Source organism: Chiloscyllium punctatum, chromosome 15 (assembly GCF_047496795.1).
Source record: "Chiloscyllium punctatum isolate Juve2018m chromosome 15, sChiPun1.3, whole genome shotgun sequence".
Classification (NCBI taxonomy): domain Eukaryota; kingdom Metazoa; phylum Chordata; class Chondrichthyes; order Orectolobiformes; family Hemiscylliidae; genus Chiloscyllium; species Chiloscyllium punctatum.
The window spans coordinates 9,810,259-9,831,319 of NC_092753.1; the positions used below are offsets into that span (position 1 = coordinate 9,810,259).

The 21,061-nt window shown below is 43.7% G+C and overlaps 1 protein-coding gene across 1 annotated transcript in view; it reads left to right on the top strand.

The window, feature by feature from the left end:
* Positions 1–590: 590 nt before the first annotated feature.
* The window catches only part of cpb2 (carboxypeptidase B2 (plasma)), a 32,224-nt gene continuing 11,753 nt past the window's right edge, over positions 591–21,061 (top strand). The window contains exons 1-7 of the mRNA XM_072584623.1: positions 591–720; positions 1,102–1,177; positions 5,710–5,834; positions 7,088–7,199; positions 13,589–13,690; positions 13,783–13,887; positions 18,677–18,781. Coding sequence (XP_072440724.1) covers positions 644–720; positions 1,102–1,177; positions 5,710–5,834; positions 7,088–7,199; positions 13,589–13,690; positions 13,783–13,887; positions 18,677–18,781 — 702 coding nt within the window. The 5' untranslated portion in view covers positions 591–643. The remainder of the gene's footprint in view (positions 721–1,101; positions 1,178–5,709; positions 5,835–7,087; positions 7,200–13,588; positions 13,691–13,782; positions 13,888–18,676; positions 18,782–21,061) is intronic.

Sequence of the window (21,061 nt, forward strand, 5' to 3'; positions counted from 1 at the left end):
GGATGGCGAATCTGTGGAACACATTGCTATAGAGGACTGTTGCGGCTAAATCATTGAGTGTATGTAAGACAGTGATAGATAGTTTCTTGATTAGTAAAGGGATCAAAGGCCGTGGGGAGAAGGCAGGAGAATGGGATTGAGAAACATACCAGCCACAATCAAATGACCATACTCAATGGGCCAATTGGCCTAATTCTGCTTTCTGTCAGACAATTAAATTGAGGAATTTTGTGTACTTTCATAAAGTGTTTAAGTTCTGTGACAACTCCAGGAATAATTGGGGGTGAGGTGGGGGTCTTGATTTCCAGCGCAATGTTCCAGTGAAGTGTGACCCACTCTTCATACAGCAAAACTCCTAGTTTCTGCCAATCCTGGTAACAGTTGTGTCTTTTGTTTGGCAATTTATCCTGCGAGTGTAAAAGCACTCTGCCACTCCACGGGCCCATTTTTAACGAGGTTAAGATGAGGACCTTTGTGCCTTCTTCCATCAACACCCCCAACAGCCTTGTTTGTAAACTGGATTCCAGTCAGTATAAACTTTAACTAGAGTACAAATACTATGGGTCCTATAAATCAATAGTCCACGTCAAGTGATGGGACACACAAAATCTTTTCACGTTGTGTATTTCTGGTGCCATTGAAGATGGCATTTCATATTTTAGCATGTTTGCTATGTATCTTCACCGAAGTGATAATTGCCTCTTCACCAAGACAAGTCAGGTAACTCTGCAGATCTTACTCAAATTCCAAACTGTACCAGGGTAATTTGCATGTTATCAATTGTGACGACATTTAAATGTCCTTTCGATTAAGCTGGAATAACTGCTAAAAAGCGAGGCTTACTTTTTGTTTTATTCCTGCGCATTGCTCTTTCACAATGGAAATCAAAACAGCTTACATCTATCCACTCTGACTTCAGCCATGATCCTGCACCTGCGGCAATAAACATTTATGTGGATCAAACGCATATTTGAAGCATTTGATCCAATAGTCACCTTCAAATATGCAGTAAGCGTGTGTGAAATCGCCCCCTTTTAGAAATGGTTCAAAATTCTCTTCATAATCCATCACTAACTCAGTCTCACATTGTTTGCTTTTTAGAGACCAGGTTTTAGCTATTAAGCCGCAGTCGGATGAGGAGATTCAACATATCAAACAAATATTCGAACAATATGAGGTGATGGTTCATTTTACTTATTTAGGCATCGGTTAATGTTTTCTTACAGTTCATTAATCTTCCCTTTTGCTGAACAAATTGCTTTGTTTTGTAATTTAGGAATCCTTGTACAATTTTCTTTAGAATTCCATGTGTTGGAGCAGTGTTCAAACATAACAGTTTCGACCCCCAGATGTCACCCCAGACCCTTTTAACCAAGATGCAATGTCTTTCTTCTATTGTCCAGCTTGTGGAATTACACTTGCTTCGTTCCACTCTATCTGATTGAAGCCAGAGCACATGCAATAAAATTGTATTTAGTTTTTTTTGTCCTAGATTTATTTTTCTTGACAAGCGACAAACATTCTGCCATTTTGTGTTTACCAATCGGCCACTATTTATCCCTTGACCAAAATCATTACTGTTTCTATCTTTACATAATCAGTTACCTCATCAGTTAATCAGTTAAGCCAGTTAATCTGGTACCCATGTTTATTTTCACACTCCGTGCTATCAGAATTTGATTTATTGTTGTCACATGTACTGAGGTACAGTGAGAAGTGTTGCCTTATGTGCTTTACAGACAGATTGTATTATACAGGTATATCAAGGTAATGGAACATAGTGCAGGATACAATATTACAGCTGCCTATTAGAAGGTGTAGAGAGAGAGATCAACATTAACATTAAAGAGTTCCATTCAAAAGTCTGATAACAGCGGGGAAGAAGCCACTCTTGAATCCATTTGTATGTGTATACAAACTATTATACCCTCTGCCCAATGGAAGCGGGTGGAAGAGAGTTGACCAGGGTGGGAGGTCTTTGATTATGTTAGGCAGCAAGAAATGTAGATGGAGTCACTGGACGGAAGGTTGGTTTGCATGATGGACTGGGCTGTGTTCACAACTCTCTGGAGTTTCTTACGGTCCTGGACAGAGCAGTTGCCACACCAAGCCATGATGCATCCAGATAAATACTTTCTGCGGTGCATCTATAAAAATTGGTTATGGGTCTTTCTGGACATGCTGAATCTCCTTAGCTTCCTGAGGAACTGGAGGCGTTGCTATGCTTTCTTAACCGTAGTGTCAATGTGGGTGGGCCAGGACAGATTGTTGGTGATTGTCACTCCCAGGAACTTGATGCTCTTCATCATCTCTACGTCAGCACCACTGATGGAAACAGGGATGTGCTCTACACTCTGACTCCTGAAGGCAATGACCAGCTCCTTCATTTTGCTGATGCTAATGGAGAGATTGTTGTCTTTACCCCATGCCGTTAAGCTGTTATCTCCTTCTGGTATGCTGTCTCATCATTGTTTGAGATCTAACCTACAACGAAGATGTCATTTCCCAGCAAACTGGTAAATGGAGTTGGTGCAAGATTTGGTTTCACAGTCGTGTGTGTACAAGGAGTTTAGTAAGGGGCAGAGTACGCAGTGTTAAGGATTATGGTGGAGGAGGTGTTGTCACCTGTCCTTACCAACTACAGTCTGCAGGTCAGAAAGTGCAGAATCCAGTTATAGAGTGGGGAGTAGAGACCTAGGTCCTGGAGTTTGAAGATGAGTTTGTTTGGAATGATGGTGTTGACAGTGAAGTTGTAGTCAATAAGTAGGAGTCTGACGTGAGTATTCTTGTGATCCAAATGTTCCAGGGCTGAGTGTAGGGGCAGGGAAATAGTGTCTGCTCTGGCCCCGTTGTGTTGGTAGATGAATTGCAAGGGATCAAGGCAATCTGGGAGGGTGGAGTTGATGCGAGCCATGAGTAACCTCTCAAAGCACTTCATAATGATTGATGTCAGAGCTACTAGATGATAGTCATTGAGGCACGCTGCATGAGTTTTGGTTTGGCACTGGGATGATGACGGTCTTCTTGAAGCAGGTGCGGACTTCAGCTGGTGGTAAGAAAAGGTTAAAGATGTCAACAAATTCTCCTGTCGGCTCATCCACACAGAGTGCACGGCCAGGGACTCCATATGTGCCAGTCGTTTCCTGTGGGTTCACTCTCAAGGCGGCTGATCCGTGGCAATGATTGAGGGTACAGGTGCACCCAAGGCTGATGGGATAGGTGACATCATTCCATCGACCTTTCTGTTCAAAGTGAGCATAGAATGCATTGAGCTCACTGGGTAGGGATGTACTGTTGCCAGTGATTCTGTTCAACTTTGCTTTGTAATTCTGAATGCTTACAGACTGTTGTTGTTTGTTCTGAGGAGAACTGAGTACAAATGTAGGTAGGTTATCCTTCAGTTGTGCAGGACATTGGTGAGATTACATCCAGAGAATTATTTAAGGAAGGCATTAAATCTCTGAAACAGTTCAGAGGAGGTTGACCAGAAAAATGCCTGGAATGAACGGGTTGCCTTATGAGAAAGTGCAAGGTTTGTATCCGCTGAAGTTTAGAAGATGAAGAGATGATTTGATTGAAACGTTACAGATCCTGGGGGACATTGACAGGGTGTGGAAAGGAACTAGAGAGCCACTGTTTTGAAGAGGCTGCCTGTTTAAGACAGAGGTAAGAATTGCTTTTCTCACAGAGAATTGAGAGTGTTTAAGGCAGAGATAGATAGATTCCTAATAATCAAGGAGGTGAAAGGTAATTGGCTGTAGGTGGGAGTATGGAGTAATGTTATAAATGGCGGAGCTGGCTTGCAGGACTGAGTGGCCTACTCCTGCTATATTGTATGTTTGTATAAACCTGTCTCCTCTGGCTACCAAGCCTCCTGGCTGTGGAAACCATTTCTCTTTGTCTAATTATCGAATCCCTTCATAATTTTGATTTCTTCTATGAAATCTCCTCTTCACCTTCTCTGCTCTGAGAGCAACAATCCCAAAATCTCCAATTTCTCCACTAGTTAAAGGCTCTGATCTCTGGTACCTTCTTTGTCACATCTCCATTGTTATCTGGTACTTTTGCACAGACTATTCCTCGTTTAAGTGAAGGATGGTAAGTGTGAAGGACGGAAATTTGCCTTGTGTTTGGGTTCATCTGATTCCAGTTCAGGACTCCTTTGCTTTTTTTCAGGAGGGCATTACTTTTTGAACCATGAATAGGTGTTCCCTGAAAGTTGGCGATCGTCGACTTGAGAGGTAAATCCCTCAATCCAAAGACTGGCCTGAGCAGTAGAAGCTATGGATCAAGGAAGTGGAAACATTTGAATTCACTAATACGTTCCTTGTCACAAACCCTGTCCGTTGAATGGCAGGCTTTGAACTATCTCAGTGAGAGTGGTCCTTACCAATCAGCTTCAGGAGCAGCCATAGCCATTGGGCAATCCACCTACACTGCTGAGACTTGAGTATAAAGCCCTTACCTACTTATGGAGAGACATAAAGAGTGTTGCAAGTTACTGATGAGTGACCCTTCTCCAGACTAGTTGGCAGGCTAATCCACTTTAAACTCAGAAAATGAGGAAGGTATTGTTGAGTTTTGAGGTTCTGCACCCACTTGACACAGAAGGGTCATTGTAATTGTGATGGCTCCTAATGTTATACGTGATGTTGTTTCACACAAGCACTGAAATAACGTCACTTCTGGAATCTTTCTGGTCTCTATCAGCAAGTGAGAAGACTGGACGGCATAGGCCATTCAGCCCATCGAATCTGCCCTGCTGTCCAATGAGATCACACCTGATAATCCTCAACTCCACTTTCCTGCCTTTTTCCTTACTGATTAAAAACCTGTTTATCTCAGTCTTGAATATACTTAACCAGCCAGCCTCAACGGCCCTTTGCAGTGAACAATTCCACAACTTCATTACCCTCTTGAGAGAAGGAATGCCTCTTCACTCCTCTGTCTCGAATGTGTGTCCCCCTTACTCTGAGATTTGTAGGCAGAATCATGCAGCAACGTTTTGGTGCATTGTGTTGGCATCTCCTCTTTGAAAGTGCTCAGCAATCTTCCCTCGTTGCTGTTCTTTCCTCACAGCCCTGCAAGCATTTTGTCCTGATTGTATTTTCCATAAATCAGACAGTGGAATACTGGATGACCCAATGTTTGGTGTGTTTTAATCATTGACGCTGTGTTACTGTTTTAGTGAGGGGACATGAGATCTCTTAGGGTGGCAAGGTGGCTCACAGCACCAGGGACCTGGGTTCAATTCCCACCTCGGATGACTGTTTGCACATTCTCCTGTGTCTCTGTGGGTTTCCTCCCACAATCCAAAGATGTGCAGGTCAGGTGAATCGGCCGTGCTAAATTGCCGATCGTGATATGTACATTAGTCAGAGGGAAATGGGTCTGGGTGGGTTGCTCTTCGGAGGGTCGGTGTGGACTTATTGGGCCAAATGGTCTGTTTGCACACTGTAGGGAATCTAATCTAATCTTTAACTTAGTATGGTGCATGAGCTGTGGACAATCCCTTAAAAACCAAGTAGCAGGCAGACTCACTGAAAGGAGTCTTACTCACCTGAAAGACTGATTTAATGTTATCTTTTTCTTAGCAGCAGCTGAAATCTTTCCTGAAAGACAAATGAAAGTTCATTTGAATGTAGTTATGTGGAGAATAAATTTGTTAATGTGATACAAGAAGCTAATACCTGATTTCATTACTTACAGGCTGATCTGTGGCAACCAAGTTCAATTGATAATATCAAAATCAACAAAGAAATCCACCTTTACTTCAATATATCCAATGTTGAAGAGGTGAAAACTCAGCTTGCTACATCAAGCATTGCATATAGGTATGCCAAATACATTTTTTTAATATGTTATGATACAGATAGATAGAGTGCAGAACTAAAAATGTTGCAAACCCCTCTGGTCTTGAAGTTGAACCTGACGTGTGTGAGTACTGACAGCCAAACCTGACTTTTATACTCACCTAACATTCACGCACCTTCCAGCAGGGGGCAGTGGATAGCAATTTGCACTGATTGGAACCTTCAAGTGTTCCTCCTATTCCCTCGGTAAAAACAATGATTGCAGATGCTGGAAACCAGATTCTGGATTAGTGGTGCTGGAAGAGCACAGCAGTTCAGGCAGCATCCAAGTAGCTTCGAAATCGACGTTTCGGGCAAAAGCCCTTCATCAGGAATCTTCATCAATCCTGATGAAGGGCTTTTGCCCGAAACGTCGATTTCGAAGCTACTTGGATGCTGCCTGAACTGCTGTGCTCTTCCAGCACCACTAATCCAGAACCTCCTATTCCCTAAGCCAGTGGGGCTAAGTGCTAATTGTAGCACTCCCACTGCTGCACCAAATAGTCTTTTGGAAGCCAGAAGGGGCATGGGGCAGGCCAAGAGCTGGAAGGGGCATAGGGGCAGGCTGCCCTAGAGTGGCTAGAAGGTGGAAGGGACGGGTGGTTTGCTTGGGGGCGTCTGTATTTTATGCATTTTTTTAAATGTAATTGGACTGTCTTATATGTATTTGTTACTGTTTTGTGATGACTGAAACTGGGATTTGTGGTTTGTCCTCATTTCCCTGAAAACTGGTTGAACGGTAGGGTTTGGGGCCTAGCTTTGCTGCTCCTCTCCCTTGTAAATTGCTGTTACTCTGTATACAGCTGTTAATACTGGATTAGTGGTGCTGGAAGAGCACAGCAGTTCAGGCAGCATCCAACGAGCAGCGAAATCAACGTTTCGGGCAAAAGCCCTTCCCCGAAACGTTGATTTCGCTGCTCGTTGGATGCTGCCTGAACTGCTGTGCTCTTCCAGCACCACTAATCCAGTATTTGATTTTCAGCATCTGCAGTCATTGTTTTTACCATACAGCTGTTAATGTTAATTGTTTTGTAAATTGTGTATTGTTTAATAAAAGTATAACCAGGAAAAGAAAAATAGTCTATTGGACTCACACACTCACACTGACCCCCTTGGTGGGGGGGGTTTCAAATAACAAATTCTACACTGTTAGCCACTGACATTTACCTCTGCTGTGTCTTTTGTTTGGTTGATCACTTACTTTCCTGTAAGCTCAGAATGTGTATAATTTTCAGGGTGTTGGTTGAGGATGTTCAACAACTCATAAAGAAACAAAAACACACAAATGTGGCTCTTACGCCCCGTGGTACTTCTTTGTATTATGAGATGTATCATCCATTGGAAGAGGTAGGCACTTGTTAAATGTTTTCATTGCCTGTTTATGTAAATGTGTTAAGGGAAAGTGAGTGGTGGAATATATGGTAAACTACAAATTCACTGATTTAAGATACTTTTCTGGGAAGTTACTACAGGGATTTGCGATGGTAGGTCATATCTGCTAATCTAGTTGAGGTTTTTTGCACTTTCAGGATACATTTAATAAGGTTCCATGTGAGAGATTATTGAAAGTGCACAGACTTGCAGGTATCCTTGTGAAATTGGTTGCAAGATAGAAAGCAGAGAATTAGGATACAGGTGATATTTTCTGATAGGTCAGATGTTATAATAAGTAGTGTTTACTGAGAGTTCAAATTTTAACAATTACAAAATATATTAACAAAAACTTATATTTTCAAATTTGAAGACGACAATACATTAATGTCTACCCCCCCCTCCCCACCCCACCTTCCACTGTCAGCCTTATGTAGGGACCGCCCACTTCTCCATCACTCCCATGCTATCTCACCGCACCCATGGCAACCACAGAAGGCGTTACACTTGCCCATTTCACCTCCTCCCTGTCCAAGGTCGCACACACATCTTCCAGGTGAAGCAGCGCTTTATTTGTATTTCATTGAATCTATTCAGCTTTTTTCTCTGCACACAGAGTGGCCTCCTCTGCCTCAGTGGGACCGAATGTGGAAATGGGTGACCATTTTGTGGACCACCTCTGCTCTGTCCGTAGGAAATGACCCAGCCCTCCCGGTCGCTTGTCATTTCAATAAACCACCATGCTCTCCCACTAACGTTTCATTCCAGGTCTCGCTGCAGTGTTCCAACAAAATACAAATCCAGCTCAAGATTTTCCTATCAGCACTTCAAGGCCTCTCAGACTCAATTCTGCAACTTCAGAGCCGGACCTCTTGGCCTTTTGTCCTCCATTTTCTTATGTCCTCTTTCTCCTCCAGCCCTTTCCTCCTATCTGTTCCTCCATTTGGGGCATTTTGGGTAACTCTCCCTTACAACCCAAGCCCCTCCACCTTTAGTGGTGTTTTCATTTGTTCCAAGTTACAGATTTTAACGCAGAAATGTTCCAATAACAATTTGTTTCTTAAATATCGGCTCTGGCAGAAAACTAAGCCTCATTTGTGTCACAGAAGGTGGGTGCATTGTAAATATTGGTTTATGAGCTTATTTCAGCAGCTTTTCAACTGCGACGGGAAAAATAACTGGAGGGATTTGCTCCCCATCAACAGGTTTAATCATGATCCTCACGACAGCAAGTAGCACTGATGATGTTGTCTGTAAAGGTTTTTTTGAGGTAAAGTTCCAAATGGGGGGGGGGGGGGGGGGTGGTGGGGGGGGATGGTGGCGGGGAAGGAGGTGTTTGGGGTTAAGGGGAATGATGTAGCAGTCATTGGAATTCGTGTAGGGTTAAATTTCAAACTCAATCTCACCAACATTATGTCCCACGACATTCCTAACTTTTTTTTCTCTCAGCAAGCCTGGCCTTTCCCTCTGGAGGCAAAAGTGAGGACTGCAGATGCTGGAGATCAGAGTCTAGATTAGAGTGGTGCTGGGGAAGCACAGCAGGTCAGGCAGCATCCGAGGAGCAGGAAAATCGACATTTTGGGCAAAAGCCCTTCATCAGGAATCCTGATAGGCTTTTGCCCAAAGCATTGATTTTCCTGCTCTTCGGATGCTGTCTTTCCCTCTGTCGACCTTTCAACCATTCATGCAGTTCCAACGTTTTTGCCTCAAGGTCAGTTCCACCCAGGAAGATACCTCTCATCCACATTTTCAGCCTGTGCAGAAGCAAATCTCACTTTCTTAATAGGAGGTTGGTATCGTTGGCTGGGCCAACATTTGTTGCACATCCATAACTGCCCTCAAGAAGGCGGTAGTGAGCTACCTGTTTGAATCACTGCACTCCATGTCTTGGTAAGTACATCCACAGAGCTTTTAGGGGCATTATCCAGCACCTCCAAGCAGCTCTCGATAGCACATAGAGTGAATCTAAGTGGTTAAAGATTGGCATCTGTGATGCTGGGGAACTCAGGATGGATCTAGGAGAAAGTGAGGACTGCAGATGCTGGAGATCAGAGCTTAAAAATGTGTTGCTGGAAAAGCGCAGCAGGTCAGGCAGCATCAAAGGAGCAGAAGAATCGACATTTCGGGCATAAGCCTGAAGAAGGGCTTATGCCCGAAACGTCGATTCTCCTTCTCCTTTGACGCTGCCTGACCTACTGCGCTTTTCCAGCAACACATTTTTAAACTCAGGATGGATCATCCACTCAGCAGTTGAAGATTGCTTCAGCCTTATCTTTTGCACTGGTGTATTGGGCACCCCACCCCCATCGTTGAGGATGGGGATATTTGTGGAGCCTCCTCCTCCAGTGAATTGTTTAATTGTCCATCACCATTCACAACTGGATTAGGCAGATCTGATCCATTCGGTTATGGAATCGCTTAGCTCTGACTATCACTTGCTCCTCCCACTGGCACATACAAGTAGTCAGTCCTGTGTTGTAGCTTCATCAGGTTGCCATACTATTTTCTTGTTATGTGGGATTGGAAAAGCACAGCTGGTCAGGCAGCATCCGAGGAGCTGGGGAATCGACATTTCTGGCATAATTCCTGATGAAGGGCTTATGCCTGAAACGTCAATTCTCCTGCTCCTCAGATGCTGCCTGACCTGCTGTGCTTTTCCAGCACCAACTCCCAACTCTAATCTCCAGCATCTGCATTCCTCACTTTCTCCAGTTTTCCTGGTATGACAGATGCTGCACCTTACATGCTGTTTCACAATTTTCATTGAACCAGGTTCGATCCCCGTGGCTTATGGTAGAATGAGGGATATGCCAGGCCTCGTAGTTACAGATTGTGATGTTGGGAAGTTTCATTCAGATGTCAGTAATATTCGAAAATGTCTACACTTCTTTAATCAGTAAAGGCCTGGCTGGTGAGAAGCTGATGCCCTTTCAGTACCAACTCGATTTACATTCTGGCCAACAACTAACATGCTATAATTCTGAAATTTGAAAATGGAATCTCATCACTACTCAGTAAGTGTTTGACAGAGCCAAGTTCACCTGCAATCAGTAAAGTACAGATTGCTGGAATAGGTCAAAGGATCAGGTAGTTGGAGTGAACTGATGCGTGGCTGTGGCAGCACCAAGTGCTAATGGATGATGATACTGACCCCGGTGCCAGACAGTCTTGGGATAGAGCATACCTCAGAGGCTGGTGAACCTTTTGCCAGGATTTATTTATGAACAGCAGAATCAGCCATCAAAGGCCAAGAGTTGATGGATTTCGGACCCAGACCCCAACCGATTCTGTAAATTAGTTTTAATGCAAAAACTTGGCTTGGTAATATGGAGATGATACAAAAGAAGGAAACAGATTTCAGTACAGTTACTCAGAGTCTTGAGCTCTCTGTGGAAAATACTCAAGTGAAGTCATTACCTCCCAGTGTATGTTAAAACAGTGCTTCAGGGCAGCGGGAGCTGGCTGGTTATTTTAAACTACCAGGCACAATTTAGAGTTTAAGTGACGCCTTTGGATCAGATAGTGGTCTCGACCATTTGTCTGTTAGAGGTATCTGCCCAAACTAAACAGTGACACAAGGTGGTTTTGGTTTCCATATATAAAGCTTAATGGCCACATAGACTCGAAAACGTCATTTCTTGATGAAGCTGTATTTGATGAGCAGAGTGCATTTGGCTGAATCTTCCTGCGAATTGGGCCAGTGTTGATCTCGGAGAGGTCCACACAGGGTTTTCTTCTGTGAATCCTAGTGATATTCCTCACGCAGTTTTACACTGCTCCCTTCATTCAGTGTCCACCTCCAGTCCTGAATGGCGCCACTCATGATCATAGAATAGAATCGTAGAATGTGGAAGCAGGCCATTCAGCCCATCGAGTCCATGCCAATCCTCTGAACAGCATTCCCACCCAGACATACCCCCTACCCTATACCTGTAACCCTGCATCTCCCATGGCTAATCCACCTAGCCTGCACATTCCTAGACAACTTACCTTGTGTTCAAGAACAATGAAGCTGGTGCCAGGATCTTGGGAATTTCACATCACAGGCTCCATGTTTAAACCCCAGCTGCACTCTACGTGCCACACCATCAGTCTGGTCTGAAATAGCCTCCAGGGTTGGTGCCCCGCCCATGGTCTGAAGAAATGCACAGCAATGCACCCTCTCTATTCTCTCATGGTGTGTTCTGCAATCTTCTCTCTGCTCCCTCACAGTAACTCCAATTCTGCCATGACACCCACCTCCCATCAAGTCTTGTGGGGTACCACTCTCACTATTGCATGTAGCATCTCCCCTCAAGCCCGGAGGAAGATGCTTCCTGTTCTAATGCATTGAGATGGGTTTCAGTCTCTGCACACAAAGTAGCCTGGCAGTAATGCTGCAATGTCAGGAATTGGTGATCCAAAGTGTGACGTTGAAGTGCTGAAGTATATTATAACTGAATCTCAAGTGTGCCACAATGATGTGGAGCATGAAGTTCAAGGACAGTCTTTCCAAACGCAAAACATTAACTCTGTTTTCTCTCCACAGATACTGCCAGATCTGCTGAGTTTCTCCACTTCTTTCTGTTTTTAGCTCAGAATCCCAGCATCTGCAATATTTTGCTTTTATTTTAGTGCATGTGAATGAGGTAAAATTAGGTAGTACTGAGATGTTAATGACTGCAAACAGATCCCTGACCTCTCACAGATGGGATTCTCATCTGCCTGATCTGACCTTGGATGGAAAATTGGACATTTTCTTCTCAATGATGAGAACCTCACTTTTCCAATCTCCCTGTATTTTCCACCAATGCCCAGGTGTTCAGGAGCTAGAAAAAGAACCTATCCTTTTCCTCTGGTCCATTCATCACCTGAACGGCATATAATTTAAGACAGAAGTTTAGCTATGAGCATATCTCAACCAGCTTACAGGACATATCCTCTACAAATCCTGTTCAGCAATATCATTGAGTTCTCTTTTTTCACAAAAGCCATCTTAGTTCAGCTGTCTAAAATGAACCTCTGGTCCTCCATTTTTTTATGTCCAATTGTTTCATAAATGGTTCGAGGATTTTCACCTCCATCACTTCATCTGAGAGTCCTTCCATGTGTCGATCGTTTTGAATGAAGAAATTATGTCCTGCGATCTTACCTTTACCTTTCAATAGATTGGGACCGACCATATCCTCTGGTCTCACTGATATTTACCTTCACCACAACCCTGACTATCCAGCATCTCTCCGAGAAAACCTCTCTATCAGGCTGAAAAGACCAGTTTAATGCTCGCTGCTATTTCCCCTTGAATGCTCAATTGTTCCCTTTTGTTTTGGTGCCTGAAATTCTGTACAGTTTGTCCATCAGTTTCTCTAAGTTATATTCGAATCTCCCCACTTCTTAACTTCCCTCCATCAGAAGTGAGCGTGCTCACCAATGATTACAAAATGTTTGACACAATTTGCAACTCTTTAGGTACTGAAGCAGTCCATGTTCAAATGCAACAAGATCTTGACAATATCCAGACTTGGTTTACTAGTTAACATTTGCACCACACAAATGCCAGGCAATGATCTTCTCCAATAAGATACAATCTAACCACCGCTCCTTGATATTCAATGATGTTACCATCACTGAATCCCCCACTATCAACATCCTGGGGGTTACCATTGACCAATAATTCAACTGGACTGGCCAGAAAAATACAAACTTTTGGAATACTGTGTTCAATTCTGGTTTTCCTGCTCTAGGAAGGATATTGTGAAACTCAAAAGGGTTCAGAAAAGATTTACAAGAACGTTGCCAGGGTTGGAGGGTCTTAGCTACAGGGAGAGGTTGAACAGGCTGGGGCTGTTTTCCCTGGAGCGTTGGGGGTTCAGGGGTAACCTTATAGAGATTTATAGAATTATGAGGGGCATGGATAGGGTAAATAGACAAAGTCTTTTCCCTGGATTGGGAGAGCCCAGAACTAGGGGGCATAGGTTTAGGGTGAGAGGGGAAAGATATAAAAGGGACCTAAAGGGCAACTTTTTCACGCAGAAGGTGGTACGTGTATGGAATGAGCTGCCAAAGGAAGTGGTGGAGACTGGTACAATTACAACGTTTAAAAGGCGTCTGGATGGGTATATGAATAGGAAGGGTTTGGAGGGATATGGGTGAAGTGCTGGCACATGGGACTAGATTGGGTTGGGACATTTGGTCAGCGTGGACGAGTTGGACCGTAGGGTCTGTTTCCATCTCTGTGACATTGGAAAAAGATTAACATTACCAATGCATTCAGGAAGTGAATACCACTCACTCTTATCAATGTCCAACATCTCATTTACCTAGGCCCCGTGTGATCATCAAAATCATATTAATTCCTTGCCTTTCTATTTTGATACTTTTTCCAGATTTATTTGTGGATGTCACAAATTACGAAAGCGTACCCATCTGTCATTCAAAAAATACTTATTGGATCTTCATCTGAGAAGCGACTAATTTATGTGCTAAAGGTAAAGGCTTTCTTCTATTTTGTTTGTGCCCCTTTTTTCCCACTTGAAAGAATGGCCAGACCCTTATCTTGTTGCTGCGCTTCTGTGCCCAGGTTTTCAATGGCACCGCCTCACCAAGGGGTGCATTGTGGATTGATTGTGGCATCCATGCCCGTGAATGGATATCGCCTGCCTTCTGCCAGTGGTTCGTACAATATGTGAGTTTTATTAATTGCAGATTATACATTTTTAATGAATGTGTACAAACGTATTACAACATTTGTCTGGAGCAGGAGGGACTCGAACCCACACAGAGGGAAAAATCTAGTTAAAAAAAAACAGTAATATTTGGAATTGAACGTACTGGTTGTACTGGAGCACTGGTGTACAAACAACAGTCCTACAGCATGGAAATAGACCCTTCGGCCCAACTCATCCATGCTGTTTTCCAAATTAAACTAGTCCACTTTGCCTGCATTTGGCCCATATCCCTCTAAACCTTCCCCATTCATGTACCTGTCGAAATGTCTTCTAAATGTCATAACTGTACCTGCATCCATCACTTCTTCTGCCAGTTCATTCCGTATATGCACCACCCTCTGCATGAAAATGTTGCCCCTCAGGTCTCTTTTAAATCTTTCTCCTCTCACCTCAAACCTATGCCCTCTAGTTTTAAACTCCCCCACTCTGGGGAAAAGATCTTTGCTATTCAGCTTATCCCTCATGATTTTATAAACCTCTATAAGGTAACCCGTCAACCTCCTACACTCCAGGGAAAAAGGTCCCAGCCTATCTAACCTTTCCTTATAATTCAAACCCTCCTGTCCCAATAACATCCTTGTAAATCTTTTCCGCATCCTTTCTAATTTAAGAATAACCTTTCTATAGCAGGGTGACCAGAATTGTGCACAGTACTCCATAAGTGGCCTCATGAATATTCTGTACAGCCACAACATGATGTCTCAATGCCTATATTCAGTGCTCTGACCAATGAAGGCAAATGTGCAAAATGCCTTCTTCACCACCCTGTCTACCTGCGACTCCACTTTTAAGGAACTATGGACCTGAACCCCCAGGTCTCTCTATTCGACAACATTCCCCAGTGCACTATCATTAACTGGGTGATTCTTGCCCTGATTGGCCTTACCAAAATGCAACACCTTGCATCTATCGAAATTAAACTTCATCTGCTACTCCTCAGCCCATTGGCCCATCTGATCAAAATCCCGTTGTACTCTTAGCCTAATTCGCGGGCCGGTATACCACCAATTTTGGTGTCATCCACAAACTTACTAACCACGCCTCTTTTATTCACATCCAAATTGTCTATGTAAATGAAAAACAGCAGTGGACCAACCACCGATCCCTGCAGAACATCGCTGGTCAAAGGACTCCAGGCCAAAAAAAAAACCTTCCACCTGCCTCCTACCTTCAAGTCAATTTTGTATCCAATTGACTAGCTCTCCCTGAATCCTACGTGATCTAATTTAATAATCAGAAAGTCAGGCCAGTATGCTTCATTCACAATGTTTTTCCTTCTGGCCTTATTGTGGAAAAGCCCTAATAGCTGAGGGGTGACCTTATAGAGGTTTATAAAATCACGAGGGGCATGGATAGGATAAATAGATAAAGTCTTTGCCCTGGGGTTGGGGACTGCAGAACTAGAGGGTATAGGTTTAGGGTGAGAGGGGAAAGATATAAAAGAGACCTAAGGGGAAACTTTTTCACGCAGAGGGTGGTACGTGTATGGAATGAGCTGCCAGAGGAAGTGGTGGAGGCTGGTACAATTGCAATATTTGAAATGCATCTGGATGGGTATATGAATAGGAAGGGTTTGGAGGAATATGGACCAAGTGCTGACATGTGGGACTAGATTGGGTTGGGATATCTGGTCGGCATGGACGGGTTGGACCGAAGGGTCTGTTTCCATTGGGTACATCTCTATGACTCTATAATAAACAGATTATATGCAAAAACAAAAACGGCTTTCAGATTATATACAAACACAGGCCTGTTATTCCCCCACCACAACTCAGTAAAAACCAAGTCTCTATGAATTAGAAATTATCTCCAGACAACTGCTATGAGAAACCCTGGGGAAAGCCCATGAAGAATTGAGATTTGTTTTGAAAAAAAAGGTGGTGAATACTTTTGTTTACTGCTGATAGAAATAATGATGCTTTGCTCAAAAGCCTACTTGCCTGGCAGCAGGGGAAAAAAAATCAAGCATGGAGTCATAGAGTCATTGAGATGTACAGCACAGAAACAAGTTGGCCAGATATCCAAACCTAATCTGGTCCCATTTGCCAACACTTGACCCATATCCCTCCAAACCCTTCCTAATCATATACCCATCCAGATGCCTTTTAAATGTTGCAATTGTACCAGCCTCCATCACTTCATCTGGCAGCTCACTCCTTACACGCACCATCCTCTGTGTGAAAAAGGTGCCCCTTAGTTCCCTTTTATATCTTTCCCCTCTTCTGAACCTATTCCCTGTAGTTCTGGACTCCCCCACCCCAGGGAAAAGCACTCGTCTGAAGAGTTTGTTCCCTTTCCATTCAGCATGGAAAGGTGATGTGTCACTATTATGGGTGGGGGGGTCAATGGGGAAAATGTGGAGATAGGGCAATTAGAGGCAGGAAGTCAGGAGATATGGTGGCTCGGTGGTTAGCACTGCTGCCTCACAGCACCAGGGCCCTAGGTTCGATTCCAGCCTCGGGCGACTATCTGTGTGGAGTTTGCACATTCTCCCTGTGTCTGCGTGGGTTTCCTCCGGGCGCTCCGGTTTCCTCCCACAGTCCAAAGATGTGCGGGTCAGGGTGAATTGGCCATGCTAAATTGCCCGTAGTGTTAGGTACATTAGTCAGGGGGAAATAGGTCTGGGTGGGTTACTCTTCGGAGGGTTGGTGTGGACTGGTTGGGCCGTAGGGCCTGTTTCCACACTGTAGGGAATCTAATCTAAACACTACCTTCAGGAATATATCCCACTGGAATAGGAAACCCTACAATTTACAGAAGAATCTTGATTATCCGAATGTCATGGGCAGGGAGTATTTTGTTTGGATAAACAAATGTTTGGATATCGAATGCCGGATAACACAGTTTAGCCAAGCATCGGGACCTTACGATCTTGTTCAGATAATCTGAAGTTCGGATAATGGAGGTTCCTCTGTACTGAGCACACAGTGAAGCCAGTAACACAGTGGCAGTCACTGGTCACATTCCTGAGTGCTCTTGAGACGCCAGTGAATCTTCCGATGTAAGTGTAAACAATTCAAGGTTCCTTAAGATCCCACAATTTGTTGAAATTGTGCAGCTGAAGAGACAATCTTCATGGAGAGAGAATCTTGGGTGGCATTTGCTATGGGGTGGTACAGTGGCTCAGTGGTTAGCACTGCTGCCTCATAGCACCAAGGACCCAGGTTCGATTCCAGCCTCGGGCGACTGCCTGTGTGGAGTTTGCACATTCTCCCTGTGTCTGCGTGGGTTTCCTCTGGGTGCTCCGGTTTCCTCCCACAATCCAAAGGATGTGCAGGTCAGGTGAATTGGCCTTGCTAAATTGCCCCATAGTGTTCAGGGATGCATAGGTTAGGTGCATTTGGCAGGGGTAAATATAGGATAATGGGGTAGGGACGTGGGTCTGGGTGGGTTGCTCTTCAGAGGGCCTGTTTCCACACTGTAGGGATTCTATTCTGTGATACAGGGCCCACTTTGTCTCATGCATATACAAAGTGCTCAGCTGTAAGGTGAGAAACAATATTGTTGGGAACCAGCAGCTCTTCCCTGGGCTGTCAGTGCAGATATTTATTAGTTTCGTCTGATCAATTTATAATCTCTTAGAGTTCTCCCTCTTTGTAAGGTACAGTCTTCCCAAACTCCGACCGACAGGTTAGTTCAGTGATCTAGAGTCTTACAGCATGGAAACAGGCCCTTTAGCCTTATTCCTGGTGAAGAGCTTTTGCCTGAATCATTGACTCTCCTGCTCCTTGGATGCTGCCTGACCTGCTGTGCTTTTCCAGCACCACACTCTCGACTCTAATCTCCAGCATCTGCAGTCCTCACTTTCGCCTTTGGCCTAACGAGTCCATGCTGACCACGTTTCCTAAACTGAACTAATCCGATTTCCCTGTGATTGACCCGTACTTCTCCAAACCTTTCATACACATGTGCCTGTCCAAATATCATTTAAATGTTGTAACTGTACCCACCTGAACACTTCCTGTGTCAGCTAGCTCCATATACACACCGCCTTCTGTACGAAGAAGTTGTCCCTCAGGTCCCTTTTAAATCTTGCCCCTCTCTCCTTAGACCTATGCCCTTTTGTTTTGGACTCCCTTACCCTGGGGAAAAAGCTATTCACCTTATCTATGCCCTTCATGATTTTATAAACCTCTATAAAGGTCACCCCTCAGCTTCCTACACTCCAGGGGAAACATTAAGCATTTGGGAGACCAAGACAGATAGAGTCATGACTATCTATCCCCAAGCCCTAACATTAACTGTATTAGTCCTGCCCTGATTTGCCTCACCAAAATGCAACGCCTCACATTTATCTAAATTAAACAGCATCTGCTGTACCTTGGCTATGAGTGTTAAATGGGTGAGTAGAACCCACTGTTGACATCCCCTCCCGCCACATTCCTGCCTTGCAAAGCTCCTCAGATTTGTTAAAAATAAATGCAAAACTATTTTTCCACACAAAACGTTTTGAGAACGTGGAATACACTATCTCAGAAGATCACAAGATCACAGATGTGAACCAACAGAGATATTCTAAGAAACAAATACTTACCTGTAAATATGAGATATTCATGTGGAATTAAAACAAGCTTCTACCGTTAGTAAATTGGTTAAACGAGTCGAACAGTTTGCACAATTCTATCGCAGCCTATATTCCTTGCACATCCTAAATAGATTCGAGCCTTTTATACCTGTCTCTGGTTTCAGTTAATGGTCTTTTGGGAGGGTAACAAAAGTTAAAGTGTTGAATCTGTCATGTTTTAGCTTGTCACTGCACAGAACACGGTCCTCACTAACATTCTGAAATCGTTCGAAATATATGTTCTCCCCGTCTGGAACGTTGATGGCTATGAGTACACATGGACAACTGTAAGTTTTTGAGTTCATCGTTAACTTTAGATTTAATGTGATAACTGCATTCGGAGTAACTCTATGAAGAGAAACACGTGATTAAATGAATGTTTTTCTCATAATTGTCTCATCTTAAATCTACATGCAGTTCTGATAAGGATAAGGGGAGTGTTTAAGAAAGCCTACCAGTGAAGGGTGTTTCTACCAGATGTGGAGGGAGTCACAGCTCCACCCTTTTTTAACCCTTCTCAGTCAGTTGCAACTTTTTTTTTAACATGTGGCCTTCAGACTTCAATTAAACTTAGTTATCCAGATCAAACATGGAGAAAATCCAATTCCAAGGTTTTCTTGAGTGAAAGAAATAATTATTGTAATGATTGAACCCTACAATCTCTTTTTTTTGAGTCTTTTAAGTCAAAAATAATTTGAAGCAAATAGAAATCTGCTCAGTGAGCCACTTAACAAAAGGTCATTGGCCCTTTGACATTAGCTCTGTTTCTCTCTCTACAGATGCAACCTGATCTGCATCATTTTATAGTATTACTGCAACATCTCCAGCATTTTACTTTGTCAAAGAAAACTGCTCAGGGTTGGTTTTCCTATGGAAAACATATATATATATAAAAGGAACTCAACTGGCAATATCTTTGCAAGGCCTTTGGTGTTGTGATTGAATTCATACAGATTCATCATTAGAGAAGGATACCTTCTCAAGTTTAACGACATCCTTCCTATAGAAGGGTGACCAGAATTGTCCACAGTGTTTGAAAAGTAGCCTCACCGATATCCTGTGCAGCCACAACATGGCATCCCAACTCCTAGACTGAATGTTCTGACTAATGAAGGCAAGCATGCCAAGTGTTTTCCTCACCGTCCTGTCTATCTGCCACTCTGTATTCAAGGAACTCTGTACCTGCATCCCTAAGTCTTCTTGTTAGGCATAGTCACCAAGCCCTAACGTTAAGTGTATGAGTCCTGCCCTGATTTGCTTTACCAAAATGCCTCACATTTATCTAAATTAAATTCCATATGCCACACCCCTGCCCATTGGCCCAGATCCTATCCTATTATCAAGATCCTAGTATATTCTGAGATAACCTTCTTCACTGCCCACTATACCACCTAAATCTTTTACATTTGTCATAACTCCAATCATTTGAAAATAGCAAGACTTGATTTCCAGGGCATCACTCCAACAAAAGCCATGACACTGGGAATCTGCTTCTCTGTAGTCTTGGGTATTTTATAAAATCCAATGGGGAAGATAAATCTTTGTTTGCCTATGTTTCCCAGGTCAACATAGTCATACTCCATTTTTTTTTATGGAACCATGGGATGTGGACATCACTGGCTAAACCAGCATTTGTTGTCCAGAGTCAAGAATGTGGTGCTGGAAAAAGCACAGCAGGTCAGGCAGTATCTGAGGGGCAGGAGAATTGACATTTCAGGCATAAGCCCTTCATCGGAATGAAGCTTGTGGGTTGAGGCTGAGAGAAGGAACGCCTCATATTCCACCGTGGGACCCTGCAACCACATGGGATCAATGTGGATTTCAACAGTTTCCTCATTTCCCCTCCCCCCATATTATTCCATTCCCAAGCCTCCAACTCTGCACCACCCTCTTGATCGATCCATCGTCTTTCCCATCTATCCACTCCATCCTCCTCTCTGACCTATCACCTTCTCCCTCATCTTCATCTACCTATCTCATTGTCAGCTACCTTCCCCCCAAACCCACCTCCCTCCCATTTATCTCTCAGTCCCGACCCACAAGCCTCGTTCCTGATTAAGGGATTTTGCCCGAAACTTCGATTTTCCTGCTCCACAGATGCGGCCTGACCTGTTGTGCTTTTCCAGCACCACACAATCTCAACTCTGATCTCCAGCATCTGTAGTACTCACTTCCTCCTTTGTTGTCCAGAGGACAGTTAAGAGGCAACCGCATTCCTGTGAATCTGGACTCACTTATATGCCTGTCCAGAAAAAAGACAGCAGATGGGAAGGTGATGGCCTCGTGGCATTACTACTGGACTATTATTTCAGAGACCATGGTAATGTTCTGGGAACCTGGGTTCAATCCTGCCATGGCAGATAATGGGTTTTGAATTCAACAAATATCTGGAACTAGGAATCTAATGAAGACTATGAAATGACTGTCGGAAAAACCCATCTGGTTCACTAATGCCCTTTAGAACAGGAAACTGCCATCCTTACCTGGTCTAGCCTACATGTGACTCCAGACCCACAGCAATGTGGTTGACTCTTAACTGCCCTCTGGGAAATTAGGGATGGGCCATA